This window comes from Anomaloglossus baeobatrachus, chromosome 6 (assembly GCF_048569485.1).
Source record: "Anomaloglossus baeobatrachus isolate aAnoBae1 chromosome 6, aAnoBae1.hap1, whole genome shotgun sequence".
NCBI classification, from domain to species: Eukaryota; Metazoa; Chordata; class Amphibia; order Anura; family Aromobatidae; genus Anomaloglossus; species Anomaloglossus baeobatrachus.
In genome coordinates, this window is record NC_134358.1 from 390,398,343 (window position 1) to 390,420,275 (window position 21,933).

The following is a 21,933-nucleotide window of genomic DNA, read 5'->3' on the forward strand; positions in this document are numbered from 1 at the left end:
CAATAGAAACGGAGGGGCGGAGATGAGAGGGACGTAAACATTCCGCTCACCTCCTTCCTTCCGCATAGCTGGCAGGAGCCACGGGACGCAGGTAAGCAGCAGTTCATCGTTCCCGGGGTGTCACACACTGTGATGTGTGCTGCCTCGGGAACATTGAACAACCCGACATTCAATTTTTAGGTTTTGAATGACGTGTATGCGATCAACGTTTATTCGTTCAATCGCAATTGCACGTAGATTTCACACACTACAATATCACTAACGATGCCAGATGTGCGTCACTTACGACGTGACCCCACCGACACATCCTTAGATATATTGTAGCGTGTAAAGCCTGCTTTAAACTTTTGTGTTTTTAAAAAAAACAACTTTTTTTTTACATTTTTTATTGATTTTACTAGTCCCCTTAGGGAACTTTATCACTGCACAGTCCAATCGCCTGTGCATTTCTGCTGATGAGAGCAGCATCGCACTGATCACCAGAAATGCTCATCTCCTGTGAAGCTGATACACTCTGATCACTTCTGGTTTTCAGAGTGGGGCTTCAGCAACACTCAGTATAGCAAAAACGCTGATCTCTTGTGAACGCCGGTGTTCACAGTAGCTACATCATGCTAGTGACAGGGGTGTTCAGATGACCTCTGGCTGTCATGACAACTCATCGGCATCCCGTGATCACATCACGGGTCCACCGATGGCCATAGGAAATTATGTGATCCCCGCCGGAGCCCGTTAGATCGCGCTATCAGAGATTGACAGTGGGATTTAACTTGTTAACAGGCGCGAGTGTTTCAGAGATTACTTCAGATCAGCCAACATGTACGGGGAAGCATTCAGGCTTGGCACACAAGCCCATATTAGAGGGACAGACTCAACCTATGATGTATCCGTACTCCATAAGTCGTGAAGGGGTTAAAGAGAACCTGTATCAGTTACTGGGCTATTTGCTTGCATTTTAATAAAATCACTATTTTGTCTCCTGCAGTTATAAGTGATATAAATGCTGAACTCTGTATAACCTCGCCCACACCACTGATTGACAATTTTCTGTGTGCATAGGCAAAAAGATTACAATGGGGCAGCAGGGGAGTTGAGGGTGGTTATACAGGGCTCATGAACATGGACAATCACATGGCAGCAAATTTACTATTCATCCATGATAATTTCTTGCTGATACAACATAGACAATGATGCATCGCCGAGAACGAAGATCTTTCATGCTGCATAAGAGATCATTTCACCCAATGAACAAAATGAACAAGCATTTTACTCTTTCATCAAGTGATTGCCAGCCTGTTTACAAGGCAAGATAAACATAAACGTAGTGTTTCAACAATGCTCATTCACTTTGTCTTGCAGTGTAAATGCCCATTTACTTACATTGCGGGTAGTTTTGGGATAGCAGGTGACCTGCGCTGCTGGTACTCCTGAAGAAGACTTTGGAATATGTACAAACACATATAGAATAAACCTATTACTTTTGCCTTATTCTGACTCCTTGATCGGATACAAGCCAGCAGCCCAAGTCACCCGCGATCTCGAGTCTACCCACATTACCACACTGGAGTTTGCAACCAGTGGAGCTGCAGTAGCTTGATCCCTTTAAGTGTTGTGTCCTACACAACCCCACCAGATGAGTGGAACTGCCTCGTCTCAATACCTTAATCTGGATAACACTCTATTGCAGTTATCTTGTTCACTTAACCCAGAGTTCCCCAATTCCAGTCCTCAAGAGCCATCAACACTACATGTTTTCAGGATTTCTTTAGTATAGCACAGGTGATGGAAACATTAAGGTTACCGTCACACTTTTGCGACGCAGCAGCGATCCCACCAGCGATCTGACCTGGTCAGGATCGCTGCTGCGTCGCTACATGGTCGCTGGTGAGCTGTCAAACAGGCAGATCTCACCAGCGACCAGTGACCAGCCCCCAGCCAGCAGCGACGTGCAAGCGACGCTGCGCTTGCACGGAGCCGGCGTCTGTAAGCTGCGGACACTGGTAACTAAGTTAAACATCGGGTATGTTTACCCGATGTTTACTTTAGTTACCAGTGCACACCGCTTAGCTTAGCGTGTGCAGGGAGCAGGAGCCGGCACTGGCAGCGTGAGAGCTGCAGACGCTGGTAATGAAGGTAAATATCGGGTAACCACCTTGGTTACCCGATGTTTACCTTGGTTACAGCTTACCGCAGGCTGTCAGACGCCGCCTCCTGCTCCCTGCACATTCAGGATTGTTGCTTTCTCGCTGTCACACACAGCGATGTGTGCTTATCAGCGGGAGAGCAACAATAAAAAACTAACCAGAGCTGTGTGTAACGAGCAGCAATCTCACAGCAGGGGCCAGATCGCTGCTCAGTTTCACACACAGCGAGATCGCTAATGAGGTCACAAAAACCGTGACTCAGCAGCGATCTCAGTAGCGATCTCGCTGTGTGTGAAGTACCCCTTACTGTGAAGGTGATTATATTATCACCTATGAAATTCTAAAGCTGGTGTCACACACAGCGACAACGACAACGACGTCGCTGCTATGTCACCATTTTCTGTGACGTTGCAGCGACGTCCCGTCGCTGTCGCTGTGTGTGACATCCAGCAACGACCTGGACCCTGCTGTGAGGTCGCCGGTCGTTGCTGAATGTCCAGCTTCATTTTTTGGTCGTCACTCTCCCGCTGTGACACACACATCGCTGTGTGTGACAGCGAGAGAGCGACGAAATGAAGCGAGCAGGAGCCGGCACTGGCAGCTGCGGTAAGCTGTAACCAGCGTAAACATCGGGTAACCAAGGGAAGTCCTTTCCCTGGTTACCCGATGTTTACGCTGGTTACCAGCCTCCGCTCTTGCTGCCAGCGCCGGCTCCTGCACTGTGACATGTGGCTGCAGTATGCATCGGGTAATTAACCCGATGTATACTGTAGCAAAGAGAGCAAGGAGCCAGCGCTAAGCAGTGCGCGGCTCCCTGCTCTCTGCACTGTGACATGTAGCTGCAGCACACATCGGGTTAATTAACCCGATGTGTACTGTACCTAGGAGAGCAAGGAGCCAGCGCTAAGCGCGGCTCCCTGCTCTCTGAACATGTAACACAGCGACGTTATGATCGCTGCTTCTGCTGTGTTTGACAGCTAAGTAGCGATCATAACAGCGACTTACAAGGTCGCTGTTACGTAACCGAAAATGGTGACGTAACAGCGACGTCGTTGTCGCTGTCGTTTAGTGTGAACCCAGCTTTAGGAAATCCTGAAAACATGTAGTGTTGGTGGCTCTTGAGGACTGGATTTGGGGAACTCTGGGTTAACCAATTCCATTTACTCACATTGTGCACCTCAAGTTGCTTCCTGCATTGCTGTATAGAAGGATATTGTATTGTATGTTGATTAACACTATCACATCCCAATGCAAATTGAATTGCATAGTTAGCACTGTCACTCTGTGAAGCATGAAAAGCATAGAGCGTGGGTACATTTGCTTGAACGGTAGGAAATCCTCCTTATTTTGGTGCGTTCTTGGTCAGAGCTTAAAATATTCCTACATTTGAGATTCTAAAGAAAATAGTTATTACAGGTGACGATTTGACATGAGACTATGGAGGCTGAAGCTACATTCGGCCATGTATGATCTTCTGCTGCCCCTTATGGTTACATATACTGTTCACCACCTTGGGTGTATGAGCTGATGGATGTTACTGCTGTACCCTTCTACGTTATATGTACAGGGTTTTATGCATAGCGATTCAGGACAGACTGATGTCTCTAAGCTCTTGTAATAAAACTTCTGCACAACTTATACAGACTTTTTATGACAGTATTACTGTTTTACCTTGAGCTGTATATATATTGTAAAGCATGCCAGATTCCTAATATAGGAAACATTCTTCCAGTATACACAGCTCATCATATCACACATTTAAAGTACATTGTAAAGTGGAAGGATTTGTAATCAGTTGTGTGTCACTTGGGTATAATATATTGTGTCACTTGCCTACAAAATGTTACTTCTTTCCTGTAACCTCCTTCCTTCTATCTCTCAGTAGACATCGTAGAAAGGATGTCTCACAGGCAATTTTAATAAATGATTGGTTTTCTGTATCTAAAAGTTGCATTTGGTTATCCCTTCACTAATTTAAGGCTTCATCTGGAACCTAAATTTAGAGGCTAATATTTCCAGAATAGTTTTCCAGTATTATTTTTTTTTCTACTTTTTAAAGTTATGCGGCCTAAGGAAAACTCAGTCATGATATTTCTCTATTGTTACACCGATGATCATAAGTAATTTGTATCATAAGGAAATTTGTTTTTTTTTAATTATTTATTTTGTCTTGCCTGTTATTCTCCCATCAGTTGGGAGAATCAGGGTTCAGTAACTGCGTTCTCAGAGTCATGGCTGCTGCAATCACCAAAGATTCATTGCACACAAATCATCCCTTTTGTTCTATTGGTAGGTAAGAAACCCAGGTGTGGAACAAACCGTCTGTCAGGTATTTTTGGCATATTTTGTGGATATGCCATTGATAATAAGAGGAGAGCATATGCCCGAGATAACAGGAAGAGTCTCATAGTAAGAATTGATAAATTACTAAGTCCCCTCTGCTAGATTAGTAGAATTTCGTACTAGTTGTAGTTAGTCTTGCCCTTTCCAATAGGTTTCCAGTGAAAACACTATAAAATATTATAAAATGCAATTAAATCTGATTATCCTAATTATAAAATGTAGAAACAAAAAGATACAGATGTGTCCACCCATATTATTCCATACATTTTGGTCAGGCCTTCAGCTTCTCATGATTTCAACTCAGTACATGATTGTGACATGCTAGCAAAACTCCGGCAGGTTGCAACTCACGTCACAGCCACTGGTTGGCCACATATATCATAAACATCTCCCAGTAGGGTATTCTTAAAGCAATCCTGTAACCAGGATATTATAATCATAACTAATGGTATATAAGTAAAGATTGTTTAATCCTTATTAGATCCATACCTTGCTGGTAGAATGTAATTTTGACTCCTTAGAGAAATTCAGTGTTGAAGTTTTAGCCACTAGTGCAGGGAGTGGGCCATTCTTTCTTTTCCACTCCTCCTGGCCTCTGATGGGCTGGTCATTCTTCTCTCAGTGAACTGCATCTAGGTGCTATTATTCCTCTTGGGTTGTCTCCCAAGTGAAGGCAGTGTATGTGCCGTAAGCTCCTGATGGCATCAGGAGAGCCAGAATATTAATCTGCACCATGGGGAGATAACCCATCAGCAATGACAGGTGCCTATGTAAAGGCCCAACAATAGAGATAGGGCAGCACTCACCAGCATCCAGTAAAAAAGACTTTAATTATTCATGGTGCAGGTAAAAAAGCAGGAGCAGAGTTGACAGCAGGGCCCCCTCACGGACGACAGCCGTTTCGCGTGTACTCACGCTTCCTCGGGTCCCGAGGAAGCGTGAGCACACGCGAAACGGCTGTCGTCCGTGAGGGGGCCCTGCTGTCAACTCTGCTCCTGCTTCTTTACCTGCACCATGAATAAATAAAGTCTTTTTTACTGGACGCTGGTGAGTGCTGCCCTATCTCTATTGTTGGACTCTATCCAGGAAATTTTTTTTGCTTGGGGGATAAGCACCACCTGCCCAGTGTATGTGGAGGATTACCGTTTGCCGTCTACATAAGCAACACGGCTGATGCCCAGGGGTGGGTAGCTGCGGCAATTTCTGTTGATTGATCTCTATGTAAAGGCCCAGTCACACTAAACAACTTACCAGCGATCCCAACAACGATACAACCTTATAGGGATCGCTGGTAAGTTGCTAGGAGGTCGCTAGTGAGATGTCACACTAAGCGACGCTGCAGCGATCCCACCAGCAACCTGACCTGGCAGGGATCGCTGGAGCGTCGCTATACGGGTTGCTGGTGAGCTGTCACACAGGCAGATCTCACCAGCAACCAGTGACCAGCCCCCAGCCAGCAGCGCCGCGTGGAAGCGATGCTGCGCTTGGTAACTAAGGTAAATATCGGGTAACCAACCTGATATTTACCTTGGTTACCAGCGCACACTGCTTAGCGCTGGCTCCCTGCACACCTAGCCACAGTACACATTGGGTTAATTACCCGATGTGTACTCTGCTACGTGTGCAGGCAGCAGGAGCAGGCTTCTACGGACGCTGGTAACCACGGTAAACATCGGGTACTGACAGCTGAGAGCGGCGGACGCTGGTAACGAAGGTAAATGTCGGGTAACCAAGGTAAGGGCTTCTTGGTTACCCGATGTTTACCGTGGTTACCAGCGTCCGCAGAAGCCAGCTCCTGCTGCCTGTACTTTTAGTTGTTGCTCTGTCGCTGTCACACACAGTGATGTGTGCTTCACAGTGGGAGAGCAACAACTAAAAAATGGTCCAGGACATTCAGCAACAACCAGCGACCTCACAGCAGGGGCCAGGTTGTTGCTGGATGTCACACACAGCAACATCGCTAGCAACATCGCTGCTACGTCACAAAAGTTGTTCCTTAGCAGCGATGTTGCTAGCAATGTTGCTTAGTGTGACGTGGCCTTAAGATCTCGGGTACTGGAGACAGGTCACTGAAAGAAGAGTATTGTGTTTAAATATGGCATTTCAGTGTGGTAGGTGCTCTAGTAGGATCCAGTCCCATATGTAGCAAAGAGCAAATACTTGACACCAGCGCTACTACCACTCCCAAGCTGAGCAGACCGTCTGCACTGCACACTGATGAAGGGCTATGTTAGACCAAAACGACTGTGCTGTACCTGGTCAAGCTTACTCAATAAAATACCAGTTTATTCAACTATTTGAGTGCTAAGTATTTGCTCTTTACTGAGAGAGTGTGACCTGCTCATCAGAGACTGCAAGCTGGGGCTTCCAGGAAAAAGATGTCAAAATAAAATTGTATAAGAAAGGTATGGATTTAGTAAGGATTAAAGGCTCATTAATGACATTAATTAGGGCTGTAACATCCTGATATCATAATCACTTTAATTAATTTGTTTTTTTCCAAATTTGTTCTTTCATCTCAAACATCTCATGGTGGGATAAGTGTAGAGTAATAGTAAGGAGAGACACTTCTGTATTGGTGCCCATTACGATAACTAATGCTAGTAAAAAGTGTAATTGTGATATTAGGTTTATTGTCTTGTATGGATTAGTGAATGAAAGCAGCAATCTTAGCAGATGATAGTAAACATGTAGGTAGTAGATTTTCTAACTGGAATAAATGGGCAGCATAGAGCTCCCATCTAAAAGCTTAAAAATGGGCTTGTAGAATTTTATGGATTCAGTAATACTGATCTGTAGAGCACTGGTACTTGCCCAATCTCTAAGGGTAGGTTCATATGAAGTGTTTTTACTAGAACTTTGAAGCAAATATGCTCCAAAATCTACATAAAAAACCATTTCAAATATTTTTTAATATTTTTCTTATTGATTTCTAAGGGAAATTGTTTTTGCTCATGTGAAACGTTTTTGAGGTTTTTTTTTAATGAGATTTTTAAGATCACACTGCAGACATATCACTTCTTTGATGTTGAATCCTCATTGAATCCGTTCCAAGCTTGGCACTGACACGTTAAAAGGCTTCAAAACCGCTTCTAAAGCTTATCAAGACTTATCAGGGGAAAAAAGTGATCAAAAACAACTACAAAGCAGTGATACCTGTAGTTGATTATTCTTGAATACAACATTACCTTTACTCACCATCATAAAACACTATGAAGATTTTCTAACAGATGATCCTTTTATGTTCTAGCTTACACATGGGATTGACTGAAATTAGCAGATCATTGCACCTATGCTTTTTTTTCTGTAGGTTATAGGTATAGCAGACGCTACTGAAGAGCTGCAAAACAGCCTATTCCGGGCATTCATAAAGCTGAAGACTGCAACACAATTGATAATTCTACTGATTGGGCTGTGGCAGAAACTTAGTAACGAGCAAATCAACATTTTAGAATCCACCTTTTTACCTTTGCAACAGGATGGTCAAGAACTGGTAAGATGGTTTTGCCATTGTAGTATTTTATTGAATGTTCTTATTTTGCCTAAACCACACTTTAGCCATTATTTTATATTGCCACAATATAGAAATTTCTTATCCAGCATGTTTTATGTTTTTAAATATCTGCAGATCATGTTTTTTGTACTTGAAAGCATTAAAAGTAGATATATCGGTTCATCTACAGAATGGAATGAGTGGTGCGTGCAAAATCTAAAAAATAAACTGTATTTCTTGTGTGGAATTGGAAGCACAAGGTTTAGTATGGGCTTGAGAATGTATATGTACATGGTCAGGTGTCTTCTATAGCTCTTGCTTTTCCTTTAGGTCATAAAATGCTCATTTAGCCATAGCCCAAGCTATGATTGATCTGTCATGGATGCGTACAAGTTTTATGAATGCTAATTCAGAGGATTATTGATCACACACTGATGAAAAATTTTCACTCTTAAGGCGGCGTTACACACCCCCGTCGCTTGTGCGTCACGGGCAATTCATTGCCCGTGGCGCACAATGTCATTAACCCCCGTCATACGTACTTACCTCCCTAACGACGTCGCTGTGGGCAGCGAACATCCTCTTCCTGAAGGGGGAAGAATGTTCGGCCTCACAGCGACGTCACACAGTGGCCGCCCAATAGAAGTGGAGGGGCGGAGATGAGCAGCCGCAACATCCCGCCCACCTTCTTCCTTCCGCATTGCCGGCGGGACGTAGGTAAGCTGTGTTTGTCGTTCCCGGGGTGTCACATGTAGCGATGTGTGCTGCCTCGGGAATAATGAACAACCGGCGCGCAGAAGGAGGAACGACATTATGAAAATGAACGACGTGTCAGCGAGCAACGATAAGGTGAGTATTTTTGCTCGTTAACAGTCGTTCGGAGCTGTCACACGCTACGACATCTCTAACGATGCCGGATGTGCATCACGAATTCCGTGACTCCGACGACATATCGTTAGATATATTGTAGCGTATGAGTGGGCCTTTAGTCTTGACCTCTTCTTTAGGCATGCCATCCCCACGACTCTTCCATACTTTCAAAATGTGCATTTGAATGCCCAACCTTAGTGTCGCAAGAAAACTTACAAAAGTACCTCTTTCTTAATGGTTTCAGTGGCAGCCAAATGATTTTCCAGGTTTCTCTGTTGCTATTGTCATTTTTAGGACATTTCAGGAGAATTGACAAGTATGCAGATTGCTCTTTTTACAACTTTAACAAATGGTTTGTTATAATGGTGGTAACAGAGCATGAAGGAAGAATAACAGTCACTGAAAAATCAGACATAAAAGTAATTGCTTATGGTATTAGCCCATATCTATTAGTACTGCTTAAATGACTTTGCATGGTATGTCAAACAGGAACCTAGACAGCTGTAGGTGCATTGGAAAGTTTCCATAAACTTCCACATTCCATGAAAATATGGTGTCTGTGACACATACATAAGTTAGACGATGAGGATGGCTCAGTGGGAGGGTAGCTAAAGTTCAGTCTTCTTGCAGAAACAACCTGCAGATGGAGAACCTGACTGTCCATTCTCATTGGAAATTACAAATAACATTTGTTGAAATGTAATTTATTGAGACACAAAATGAATATACTGCCAAGCAAAGTAATGAAGTGACAGTAATCAAAAAAGCAGTGGAATTGAGTTGTGGTTATAATCCTAAACACATTAGAAGAGCTAATTTCATAAACCTCCCGGTTTGGGTTCTCACAGCCTGAGTGATCGTTGTGCAAGTGTTAGAAAGGTTGCAAAGCGGACAGACAGTGTAATCAATATGTACCAGGTCATGCATCAACCAAATATGAGATTCATTATGCTGAGACAAGTCCCACAGGGTGTCTCTAGCATTTTAGATAGTAGTGTAGTCCAGGACTGTTTTCTCATTTTGCCTTCATGGAAGTTGGCGCTTTTATATACTTTAGATTGGGAACTCAAAAATTATTTTCCTGGAAAATAAAATCAACCCTGGGATGATATATTTATATGTCTCTTTTATCATTTTAGTTTTGACAGAAGCATAGCTTGAAGTTCTAAAGGATCTGTTAGATAAGCCATACCTGAACATCTATAGCAAGTAGACCAAACGTTTACGTAGTTTTAAAATTAAAATCAGCATTAAAGGGAGCTATTCTCAAAAAAACTACCTACTGATTAAATCAGGTTCTATTGTAATGTGTTAAAAAAAGGAAAAAAGTTATGGCACATTGCTAACTTTATTTATTTAATAAAAATTACAATCTTGCACTTTTCATACTAGATACTTGGACATTATTAGACTTTCTGTCCTTTCAGGGAGGGTTTTCAGTAAGTGTTATTATCAGAGGCAAAATTACAATGACAAGTATACACAGCTGACAACACAGGATCCACCAATCACAATAGGCAATGGCATAGCTTACCCTGCTCCCCCTCCCTTCACTATGACACTTTCCAGACACTCAGGTGCTTCAATACAAAAATATAGGTAATTTTGAATATGTACTGTACATGTGTTGTTTCCTGAAACAGTAGGAAGTTAGAGTCTCAAAGAACCTCAGAGTCCACTGTGAATTTTCATACAGATTACTTGTGTAAAAATAATGCATTATCAAAAATATTTAAAAAATATATTTAAAGCCTTAATTTAGAAACTGGTCTTTTTCTGATAATAGCTTCCCTCTTAGGGGTGCTTCACACGCAGCGAGCTCGCTGCCGAGAACGCTGCTGAGTCACGCTTTTTGTGACGCAGCAGTGACCTCATTAGCGATCTCGCTGTGTGTGACACTGAGCAGCGATCTGGCCCCTGCTGCGAGATCGCTGCTCGTTACACACAGCCCTGGTTCGTTTTCTTCAAAGGCGCTCTCCCGCTGTGACACACAGATCGCTGTGTGTGACAGCGAGAGAGCGACAAATGAAGCGAGCAGGGAGCAGGAGCCGGCGTCTGGCAGCTGCGGAGGCTGGTAACTAAGATAAACATCGGGTAACCAAGGTGGTTACCCGATATTTACCTTAGTTACCAGCCTCCGCAGCTCTCACGCTGCCTGTGCTGCTGGCTCCGGCTCTCTGCACATGTAGCTGCTGTACACATCGGGTTAATTAACCCGATGTGTACTGTAGCTAGGAGAGCAAGGAGCCAGCGCTCAGTGTGCGCGGCTCCCTGCTCCCTGCACACACAGCTAAGCGGTGTGCGCTGGTAACTAATGTAAACATCGGGTAACCATACCCGATGTTTACCTTAGTTACCAGTGTCCGCAGCTTCCAGACGCCGGCTCCGTGCAAGCGCAGCGTCGCTGCTGCTGGGGGCTGTTCACTGGTCGCTGGTGAGATCTGCCTGTTTGACAGCTCACCAACGACCATGTAGCGATGCAGCAGCGATCCTGACCAGGTCAGATCGCTGGTCGGATCGCTGCTGCATCGCTAAAGTGTGAAGGTACCCTTAGACTACTGATACAAACTGCATGGTGACAGACTATCCTGTCCTCATAGAGCATGCATATTGTAGGCAGCACATCCCCTTATCATGTTTAAACAAGGATCAAGAATAATTATTTCCATGCTATTCTGTTTGGGTCGTAAGTGTGTTTGTGTACATTTAAGATGCGGGAAAGTTTAGATTGTACTCTTTTGTTAGTAGGTGAAAAGAAAACCCAAAACGTATTGACAACAAGTGCTAGTGTTATGTATGACCTTTTCCTCTGGTATATTAGTGAAGAAAGAATGGGGACATTTGACAATGAGAAGAGGATGAGAATAGAGCCAAATATGAGACCGCAGACACAAATGGAGGAACAATGTAACAATGGTGTAAGAGTATTGTGAAACCAAAGTCATCTTGATGTCAAAAGATTACAGTGTTTAAAGTTCATGCATTAATTGTGTTTCACTTCTCTGGTATTCCAAGAATGGTGATGTTCCAATTTATATGTATTATATATATGCTTATACTTCTCCACTTTCAGACCAAACTTCCTTATGCCGATCCATTCTTGCCGATCTGCTGCCTACATCGGGGGTTGTTTACTGGGTTGCTTAGAGCGGCCAGCCAAAGTTCTTTGCATATAGAAAGGTTAATAATGTGTTCATTTTGTGCTCTTGGAATATCATGTTATGTTTGCACAGGGGAATGTGCTGGCCATAATAATGACCTTTAATCATGCTGCCTGATTGTATGTCTGTTTAGACAGTCCAACAATCCTAACTGAGTGTCCAAATTGGCATCTAGGTACTCATAATGCTGATTTGCTCATAAGTAAAGGTGTAGTGCACCCAAAACGCGTTGATGTTTTTGCTATTGGACAGCATGAGGATGAGACAATATTTTAATAACTACACCAATAATGCTGGAGATTAAAGGAGTTGTCCACTACTTGGACAAGCCCTTCTCATTCCCCTTGTTCACCCCCATAAAAACTAATAAGCCTATAGTCACCTCTGGTCCAGCCGTGGTTCCAGCGATGTCTGAAGCTGCTTTCCCTGGGCCTACATGACATTGTTATGATACGCGAGCTCTGCAACCAATTAGCGCTGGCTTCCTTCTCCCCACCTTCAGACATTTTTATCAGGAAGTCAGCCCAGCGCTCATATCCTGCTGAAATGTCCAAAGGTGGGGAGACGGTCGCGGGGCTCGTGTGTCAACAATGTTACGTGGGCACCGGGAACGTGACTTCAGACATCGCGGCCACATCAGAGGTGAGTATAGGCTTATTTATTTTTACAGAGGCGAACAAGGGGAAGGAGAAGGGGTTGTCCAAGAAGTGGACATTCCGTTTAAGGATTACCAGCTCTACTAACAGATATTGTGCTGTGCTAAGAAATATAAAAAAAAATACCACCATTTTTCTTTTATTAGTGTGAAAAGGCTTTCTATTAATGCCTATTTATTGACTTTAGACATTTTATATCACATGTTCGATTCCCGACCGCCAGGACGTTCATGTTTTGAAGTGCTCTAACCTATTGATGGTTTTACTCTTTATAAGATACTGCAGCTAATTTTATTTGGGAATCCTTGGTGATCCAAACAAATGAATTCCCTGACATTGTAACTAGCCCCAAATCAGCAGAATTTCTTCTATAACAGCCATAGTGAGAGTGTGTCTATCCTTGAATGCACTTGTTATGGCATGCAGCTAGTCGATTTCTGTAATTTTAATTAAAAAAATAAAAGGTCACATTGGAAGTCTTGTATCATAACATTTATTAAGTTTCTACTTCCTAAATTTGCTCGCCAGCTTGTAACAATAACTCTTTCTTTTTTTTCTTCTATTATAGATTGTAATTACAAGTGATTAATGGAGACTTGAATGACTTTCTTTGTGTTTGTGTTATAAATATTTGGCCAAGCTTTATGCAAAAACATCTCCAGGATGTCACATTAAAAGAAAGTACCAAACATTGCTACATAAAACTTTTAACAATGACGGAAATGAGGTTATGAGCCCCTCAGCCTAGATTTTCTAGTTAGATGTCCAAGTGGATGTCGCCAGTTTGCACAATAGACACTCCATCAAAACTTATTAAATATGATGATTAATTACATTAGATAAAACCAAGATGGCTCCAAAAATCACATATTACAAGATGTATGTATTGCAATAAAGGCCTATTTATAGGGTCCGATAATTTTGAATGAGCATTAATAAGAACGCTTGTTACTGATCATCAGCCTGTGGACACGTGGACACTTATGCAATGAATGTGCAAAACGATTGGTTTGCTGATTGGATAGTTTATGCTGGTTGGAAAATTGTCAGCAATACATAATTGCCCCAAGTGGATTGGAGATGTGCTGCCAGCAACATGTACTGTATGTGATATAGGTGCCATATTCCAAAGACATACTGATAAGGAACTTAGATTGTGAGCCCAAGTGAGGACAGTGTTGATGCTCTCTGTAAGGCTGTGTGCCCACGGGACAATGTACCCACGGACTTTGCCGCAGGTTTGTCCGCAGGTTTCCCGCAGCAACTCCCCGGAATCCGCAGCTGTCTATTGCATTGCATCCATCAATTTTTGTTGCGGTAAACCTGCGGGACAAGTGCGGAAATACCTGCAGAATTCCCACCCTGTATTTCCATAGTGGAGGAGTGGGAATTTCACAGATATTTACGCATGAATAATTGACATGCAGTTACATGGGGCTGCGGGAAATCCGCAGCATATTACGCAGCCGCACATACCGCAGCATGGACACAGCACTCCCCAAATCCCATAGGGTAACATGGGGAGTGTCTGTATTTGCTTAAACCTGCGGATTTATCTGGAAAATCCAGATAAATCCGCAGGTTTTCTGCGGCAAAATCCGCGGGTACAGAGTCCCATGGGCACATAGCCTAAAGTGCTGAGGAATATAATGGTGCTATATATAAGCAATTCACACTAAATAAATAAAATTAGTAATGTCTTGGCATGGTAGTTGCCAAAAATAAACAAAAGCTAGGCTTCATGATAAGCCATGATTTTAAGCTATATTTTAAATTACTTTTATGTAGCTCAAGTTATCAGACAATGACAGGATTAAGTTCCCCAAAAAGTAAAAAAAAAATCTTAGAATTTGAATCCTGTCCCTTTTCTCTATTCAAAACTGAAGAAATGGAATAAAAAAGAAAAGTTCTTTTGTTTTACTATTTCTATAAAGGTCTATAAAAAAATAAAATTAATTTATGGTACGGCAAAAGCCAAGAAATACATAGAATCTCAAGAATTGTTGTTTTTTGATCGCCAAAACTCCTCCAAAAATTACAATAAGAAGCAGTCAAAACATCCTGTTATCCCAAAATGGCATCAACAAGAAATCAGCTTGCCGTGCAACAAACAAGCTCAGACACAGGTCTTTCAGCGGAAAAATGAAAATATTAAAAAGCAATCAAAACATCAGAGGTACTCCAAGAAGATATCAATAAAAAAATGTCAGCTCAATTGCAAAAAAAAGCCCCCCTCATTAAAAAAAAGAAATAAAAAAAATTGGTATTGCTGCTTCCATAAATGTCTGATCTTCAAAGTATAAAATTAACACATGCGGTAAATATTGGAAAGAGATAGAGATCAAAACTCCAGAATTATGTGTTTATGGTATCAATTAAAATGTCAGCTCCCCGCACAAAAATCAAGCCCTCACCCAGCTCCAGCAACATAAAAATGGGAACATTACGTTTTTCAATATATCTGTAAGCAAACATTAATATGCGATGTGACTGTAATCGTCCTTCCTGACCTGAAGAATCGTGTTTCCGGTCATGTTTACCACAAAATGAACACTGCACAATCAGAGCCCAAAAAACAATTGCGTAAATGCGCTTTATTTCACAACATTAGGAATTTTTCTACTGTCTACAGGACATTGTAAGTTAGGATATATTCAAGAATATATATAATATAGTACATTTTTCTAGCACTTATCTTCAGTTAGGAATCCTAGCACTTTAGGTAACATGAAACTAGTAAAGACTGAACTGTGCGTTCTATAACAAAGTATTTTCTTGTATTTTAGACTGATTTCCTTGCTTAAACTCTCAGTGGACTACTTTACCAGCTAGCACGGGCTGAATGGGGTGGTTTGAGAGAAATTATTTTACTTTGATGTACTGTATTTTTTATTTATTTTTTTAAATGTACAATAAAGGTCTATCTGATACTAAAAAAAACTGGACTGTAGGAGTATTAAAGGCTGTATCCATGTAAATCTTAAAGGGAACCTGTTATCAGGATTTTATTCTTCAAACCGATGCCTCCCTGCGTATCAAGCACCGGTCGTGAAGGGTTAGTCTGGAGTGAACTCTTATATGCCTGGACTATAAAATAAACCTGCTGTTCACTAGATGTTTCTCCAGATCAGAGGCAGACATTAAAGGGGATTTGAGAATATAATGAATGCTGCTTCTCTGTTAAGAGTCCAAACAAATATATTTGTGGTTTATCCACAATAACCGTAAAAAGGTCTGAATTTATTTATTTATTTTCTGCAGGGATTTTATGACTGTGCGAGGTTTGTCTTTACATCAGTGAAAATTACATACAGACTACTTGGCTATCTGATGTTAAAAATAAAATAAGCTAGTGTGGGGTCAGAAGCCGTAGCCTGAAATTCCCTCAGTAAACAACATACCTGATCATTTTGTTTTATGATTTTAGAGCTAATTTAGTTATATCAAATTCTATTTTGGGAATGAGTTATGAATATCTTAACATGTCTTGTTTCCTAATATTGAGACATACAAAGGTGTATATATTTCCTTAAACATGTAAATTTGGAAGCTGTTGCTGTGAACCCACAACATGCGGTCAAAGAAGCTCTGAATGGAAAAGAAACTGACATCATTAGGCTGAAAAAAATAAGAAATCCATCACCGATATAGCAAAAATGTTAAGAGTGGCCAAATCAGCAGTTTAGTATATTCTGGGGGGAAAAGCGCTCTGGTAAGCTTGGGAGCTCAAAAAAGCATGAACGTCCATGGATGATAACAGTGTAAAAGTGGTGGATGATCACAGGATCCCAGAATCCTTTGCATGGTGAAGAAAAACCCCTTCACAACATTCAACCAAGTGAAGAACATTCTCCAGGAAGTAGATGTTTAAGTCCCCATTATCCAAAATAACATTGCACTTAATTAAAGGGGAGGGAAAAATAACTAAAGGATGTAAATAGTGAATATTGAAATGAGAATATACATTACTGCCCAGAAAACATGAACATTTTTTTTTAAATTCAGTATCTAAGTCTACCATAAAGAAAAAGCTTCTTGAGACCAAATATAGAGGGTTCACCACAAGGTACAAACCATTAAGCAGCCTTAAAAATAGAAAGGCCAGACTAGGTATTGCAAAAATAATATTTACAGAAGCCAGCACAATTCTGTAAAAGCATTCTTTGGACAGTTGAAACTAAAGGCCCAGTCACACTAAACAACTTACCAGCGATCCCAACAACGATCAAACCTGATAGGGATCGCTGGTAAGTTGCTAGGAGGTTGCTGGTGAGATGTCACACTGCGACGCTCCAGCGATCCCACCAGCAACCTGACCTGGCAGGGATCGCTGGAGCGTGGCTACACGAGTTGCTGGTGAGCTCACCAGCAACCAGTGTCCCAGCCCCCAGCCAGCATCGCCGCGTGGAAGATGCTGCGCTTGGTAACTAAGGTAAATATCGGGTAACCAACCCGATATTTACCTTGGTTACCAGCACACGCAGCTACACGTGCAGAGAGCAGGGAGCATTGCACACCGCTTAGCGCTGGCTCCCTGCTCTCCTAGTTACAGCACACATCGGGTTAATTACCCGATGTGTGCTGCAGCTACATGTGCACAGAGCAGGGAGCAGCGCACAATGCTTAGCGCTGGCTCCCTGCTCTCCTAGTTACAGCACACATTGGGTTAATTACCTGATGTGAGCTGTAGCTACATGTGCAAGAAGCAGGAGTCGGCACTGACAGTGAGAGCGGAGGAGGCTGGTAACGAAGGTAAATATCGGGTAACCAAGGACAGGGCTTCTTGGTTACCCGATGTTTACCGTGGTTACCAGCGTCCGCAGAAGCCGGCTCCTGCTGCCTGCACATTTAGTTGTTGCTCTGTCGCTGTCACACACAGCGATCTGTGCTTCACAGCGGGACAGCAACAACTAAAAAATGGCCCAGGACATTCAGCAACAACCAACGACCTCACAGCAGGGGCCAGGTTGTTGCTGGATGTCACACACAGCGACATCACTAGCAACATCGCTGCTACGTCACAAAAGTTGTTCGTTAGCAGCGATGTTGCTAGCGATGTTGCTTAGTGTGACAGGGCCTTTAGATTAACCCGTACCAGAATGATGGGAAGAACGTTCAGGATTCGAAGAGTGTTTTGTGGAACAGTGGACCAAAATCTCACCTCAGTAATGCATGCCACTAGTTTCCCCATGGAGCAGGCATCTTGATGCTGTCAACACTAACAAAGGCTTTTGTATGAAGTATAAATTTCAATAAGCATGCTCAATATTTTTTTCGCTGTGTTATTTCCCATTATTGCACATAGCTTCATTTATGGACAGCTGTGGTTTGATTTCTTTGCCTGTGTTGATTGGATGAGTTGTTACTGACATCTGGTGAGAATTTCATGTCAACAGCACCTATATAGAAATGTATTGACGTGTTCTATACTTATTTCACCCAGTGTTTGTGTTTGTGTTTGTGTGTGTGTGTGTGTGTGTGTGTGTTTGTATGTGCCTATAGACGCATGCAGAGGTTTGGACACGCCTGGAACAGTTGTGAACAGTTGAAGATGAAATGATCTCTAAGAGGCATAAAGTTAAAGAGGATACATTTCTTTTGTATTTTGGCAAAAAAGTATGTATTTTCATAATTTACATTTTAAAATTAAAATAAGGAAAATGGGCCGATGCAAAAATGTGGGCATTCTGCATGGTTAGTACCTAGCAGTACCCCCTTTGGCAAGTCTCACAGCTTGTAATCAGTTTTTGTAGCCAGGCAAGAGTTTTTTACTTCTTGTTTGAGAGATTTTCATCCATTCTTCTTTGGAAAAGTCTTCTAGTTCTGGGAGATTCCTGGGTTGTCTTGCATGCACTGCTCTTTTGAGGTCTAGCCACAGATTTTCAATGATGTTCAGATAAGAGGACTGTGAGGGCCATTGTAAAACCTTCAGCTTACAACTTTTGTAGTAGTTTATAATGAATTTTGATTTGTGCTTAGGATCATTATCCATTTGTAGAAGCCATCCTCTTTTCAATTTCAGCTATTTTTTGTGGATGGTGTTATGTTTGCATCAAGAATTTGTTGAACTTTCATTTAAACCATTTTTCCATCTACCTGTGAAATGTTCCAAATGCCATTGGCTGCAGCACAACTCCAAAGCATGATTGATCCACCCCCTACTTAATGGTCTATGAGATGTTCTACCATTAAGGCCGTATTTGTGCAGATGTTTCTGAACAGTAGAAAAATGTACCACAACTTCAGAATCTGCTAAATTTTCCTTAAGGTCTTTTCCAGTAAAGCCCGCATTCTGATTTGCCTCTCTAACAATCCTAAGAGCAGTTCTCCCAGAAATTTTGCTTGGTCTTGCCGACCTTATCTTGACCTCCACTGTTCCTCTTAACTGCCATTTCATAATTACATTTTGAAATGAGGAAAGGGCAACTTGAAAACAGTTTGTTATCATCGTATAGCCTTCTCCTGCTTTGTGGACCTCCACCATTTTCAGAGTGCTAGGCAGCTGCTTAGAAGAACCCATGGCTGCTGATTTTCGGCACAAGGTTAGAGGAGGCTGGAATTATATAAAACTGTGAAATTTGCAGCATAAAGTCTTTCCTAATGATGATAGTGAACAAGCCATAACAATAACAGGCTAATTAAGGTCTGAAACCTTGGTCAAAGTTACCTGAGCACACGACTCTCCAAGGATGCCTAAACTTTTACATCGGCCCATTTTCCTCTTTGTAATTTTTAAAATGTAAAAGATGAAAATATTTTTTTGCCTAAAATACAAAGGAAATGTGCCACCTTTAACTTTATGCCTTTTAGAGATCAATTTGTTTTCTACTTGCATAACTGTGTACAATAACAGTAATTTTGACCAGCGATGCACAAGCTTTTGTGTGTATGTGTGTGTGTCTGTGTGTGTGTGTGTGTGTGTCTGTGTGTGTGTACTTATATAGTGTTATAGTGTAGTGGAACAACCTTCCAGGGCAAACATTGGTGAGCGGGGTTCTTGTCAGACAAAAAGCTGATATATAAACGAAAACCATAAGGCACTCCAAAAAATTCCTTTAACTTATTAATGAGGTTTGTTAGTTTTAGCTCAGGTGTTAGCCATTTTGACAATAGAAATTTGTATGCAGTATTATGTGTTATTTATTATGTAAAAAAAACACCGGGAATTGCAATGCAGACGCCTATCAGAGCTTTTCATGTGGATGTAAACATATCCGCATTCATCTGTCTTCCAGTCACCCAAAGGATAGCTCCCCATCCCACTTTTAAGTCTCTTTGTTGGCCCATCAAAATGCATTAATTCTCTTACTCTACCCTTCATATTTGAATGCTTGAAAAGGCCAGAAAATAATGCCTACGTTAGATACAACGCCCCTCCTAGAATCCCTTATTTACTCCATTACAAGCAAACAGTTATGTTTCGACCATAAATTGATGCTTCTCAAGCCTTTTAAGTCACATAACTTTTTGAGAGCTCCTGTAATATGCAATCTTAGTTCAATGAAAAGGACATCAAATCCCTACCCCAAAAAACAGCCATATTTACCAATACCTGGAGAAAATGCTAATGCACTGCGCACAGGAGGCCCCCATGTCAAAAGATGGAGACAGCACAGGTACAAAGTAATGATGACAACCACCCACACACCTACCATTTATGGGGGTGGCTGCTGTATATTATAGTTTCATAGGGCTCAGGCTGGTTTAAGATGTAAGTCACACAGATAAGACTAGTGCATCATGTTGGTGAAGCCCACGCTATTAGATAAAGTTGGATGCCCAGCACTAATTAAGTGCACCTAACAAGGACTCAAGCTCTCCATTTTTCACTATAAGGCCTGGCTAAATCTCGCAAAGATGAAAATAATAGTGGAGAAAAATATCTGTGTTCATTTTGAATACAAAGTAACCACATCGTCTATGAATGATAGGTGTGAGTGGGTGTTCATCAGTATTTAGCACCTGTTTTACCTCCACCTTTTATCATGGGGGCCTGCTGCATCCTGCCATGCACTAATACTGTGACCAAATAGTGGTATGTCCTTTTTTTCTGTGATGTTTTAGTATGCACCCTCAATTATAAAGAAAAAAGTAACAAAGTTTTTAGGAAACAAATGTAGTTGTTTTATTCTCCAGCTTGATAAACATGCCACTAACAGTTTTTGGTTGTAATCTCGTAACAGTATAATCTTAAACCTGTAAAGCCGTGTAATTATTTGTGTGTTATCCATGCCCCAATCCATTATCTGTGCGATATGTATTAATTAGAACATTAATGAATTTGACTGCATGACTGAAAGCTTCCTGGTAATGTGGCAAGCTTGTGTATACTTGGTGGGTGCCAATAGTGCCCAAAGATTCCATAATATGTCCCCACAGACTTTCAGGAGACAGCATTCACCTGTCTCACAACAATGTGTTATTTGTATTGTTGTCGAACTCACGGATCACATGTCGAGAAATGCTTCAAACAATGCAGCTTTTACCCACAGACTCAACTATCACTTCATTCATTTATAGTTTGGCTGAATAAAAAAGGCCCGCTGTTTTCCTCTGAGATCCAAATAGTACGGTTTCTTCAGCTTGGCGTGTATATGTTTACTTTCTTTTCACATGTTCCACTGTCATCTATTTTAATAAAGATAGTCAAGGGCACCTTTGATCCTTATGGTTTTGGAACGCACGTACCTGTCACAAAGTTCCTGGCACATAATAGGACTGTGTATTGTAATGAAAACCTCACTGTGGAAAATCTCTCTTTACAGCCCGTGTAAGGATACATTTCCCCTGTAATTAAAGCTGTGTTTATGTTGTCGATTTACATAGATTAATTACCTTAATGTCTACATTGCACAAGCAATTCATTGGACTTTGGGGATTTTATCAGTTGTGAGGCGAACGTATATATATATATATGCATTGATTAAAGGGATGTCAGTGTTGTGCTGGAATTAATGTTAGCATTTTTATTACTCGATAATATCCTTTACTCTTACAGAATTATATTCATGTTACAAAATACCATTCATAAACAATGCTACCTGTTATATTACATTTTGTAAAGTATATGAATGCTTACGCTTAAAGGGGTTGTCTGAGACATTAACATTAATGACTAGTGATGGGCAAACCCGCACTGTAAAATTCAGGATCTGTGCACCAACCAGATTTGGCCACCCGTATAATTAAAAAAAAAGAAATGAAAAAGAAATAGGGAATAAAGCAGGTGCGTTATACTTACGAGTCTCCGCCTGGCTGTAACACTA

The 21,933-nt window shown here is 41.6% G+C and overlaps 1 protein-coding gene across 4 annotated transcripts in view; it reads left to right on the plus strand.

Annotated features, from left to right (window-relative positions):
* Positions 1 to 21,933, plus strand: part of BBS9 (Bardet-Biedl syndrome 9) — a 704,556-nt gene that overhangs the window by 611,214 nt on the left and 71,409 nt on the right. For all 4 annotated transcript variants that reach the window (XM_075315101.1, XM_075315104.1, XM_075315105.1 and 1 more), the window contains one exon: positions 7,798 to 7,980. In XM_075315101.1, coding sequence (XP_075171216.1) covers positions 7,798 to 7,980 — 183 coding nt within the window. The remainder of the gene's footprint in view (positions 1 to 7,797; positions 7,981 to 21,933) is intronic.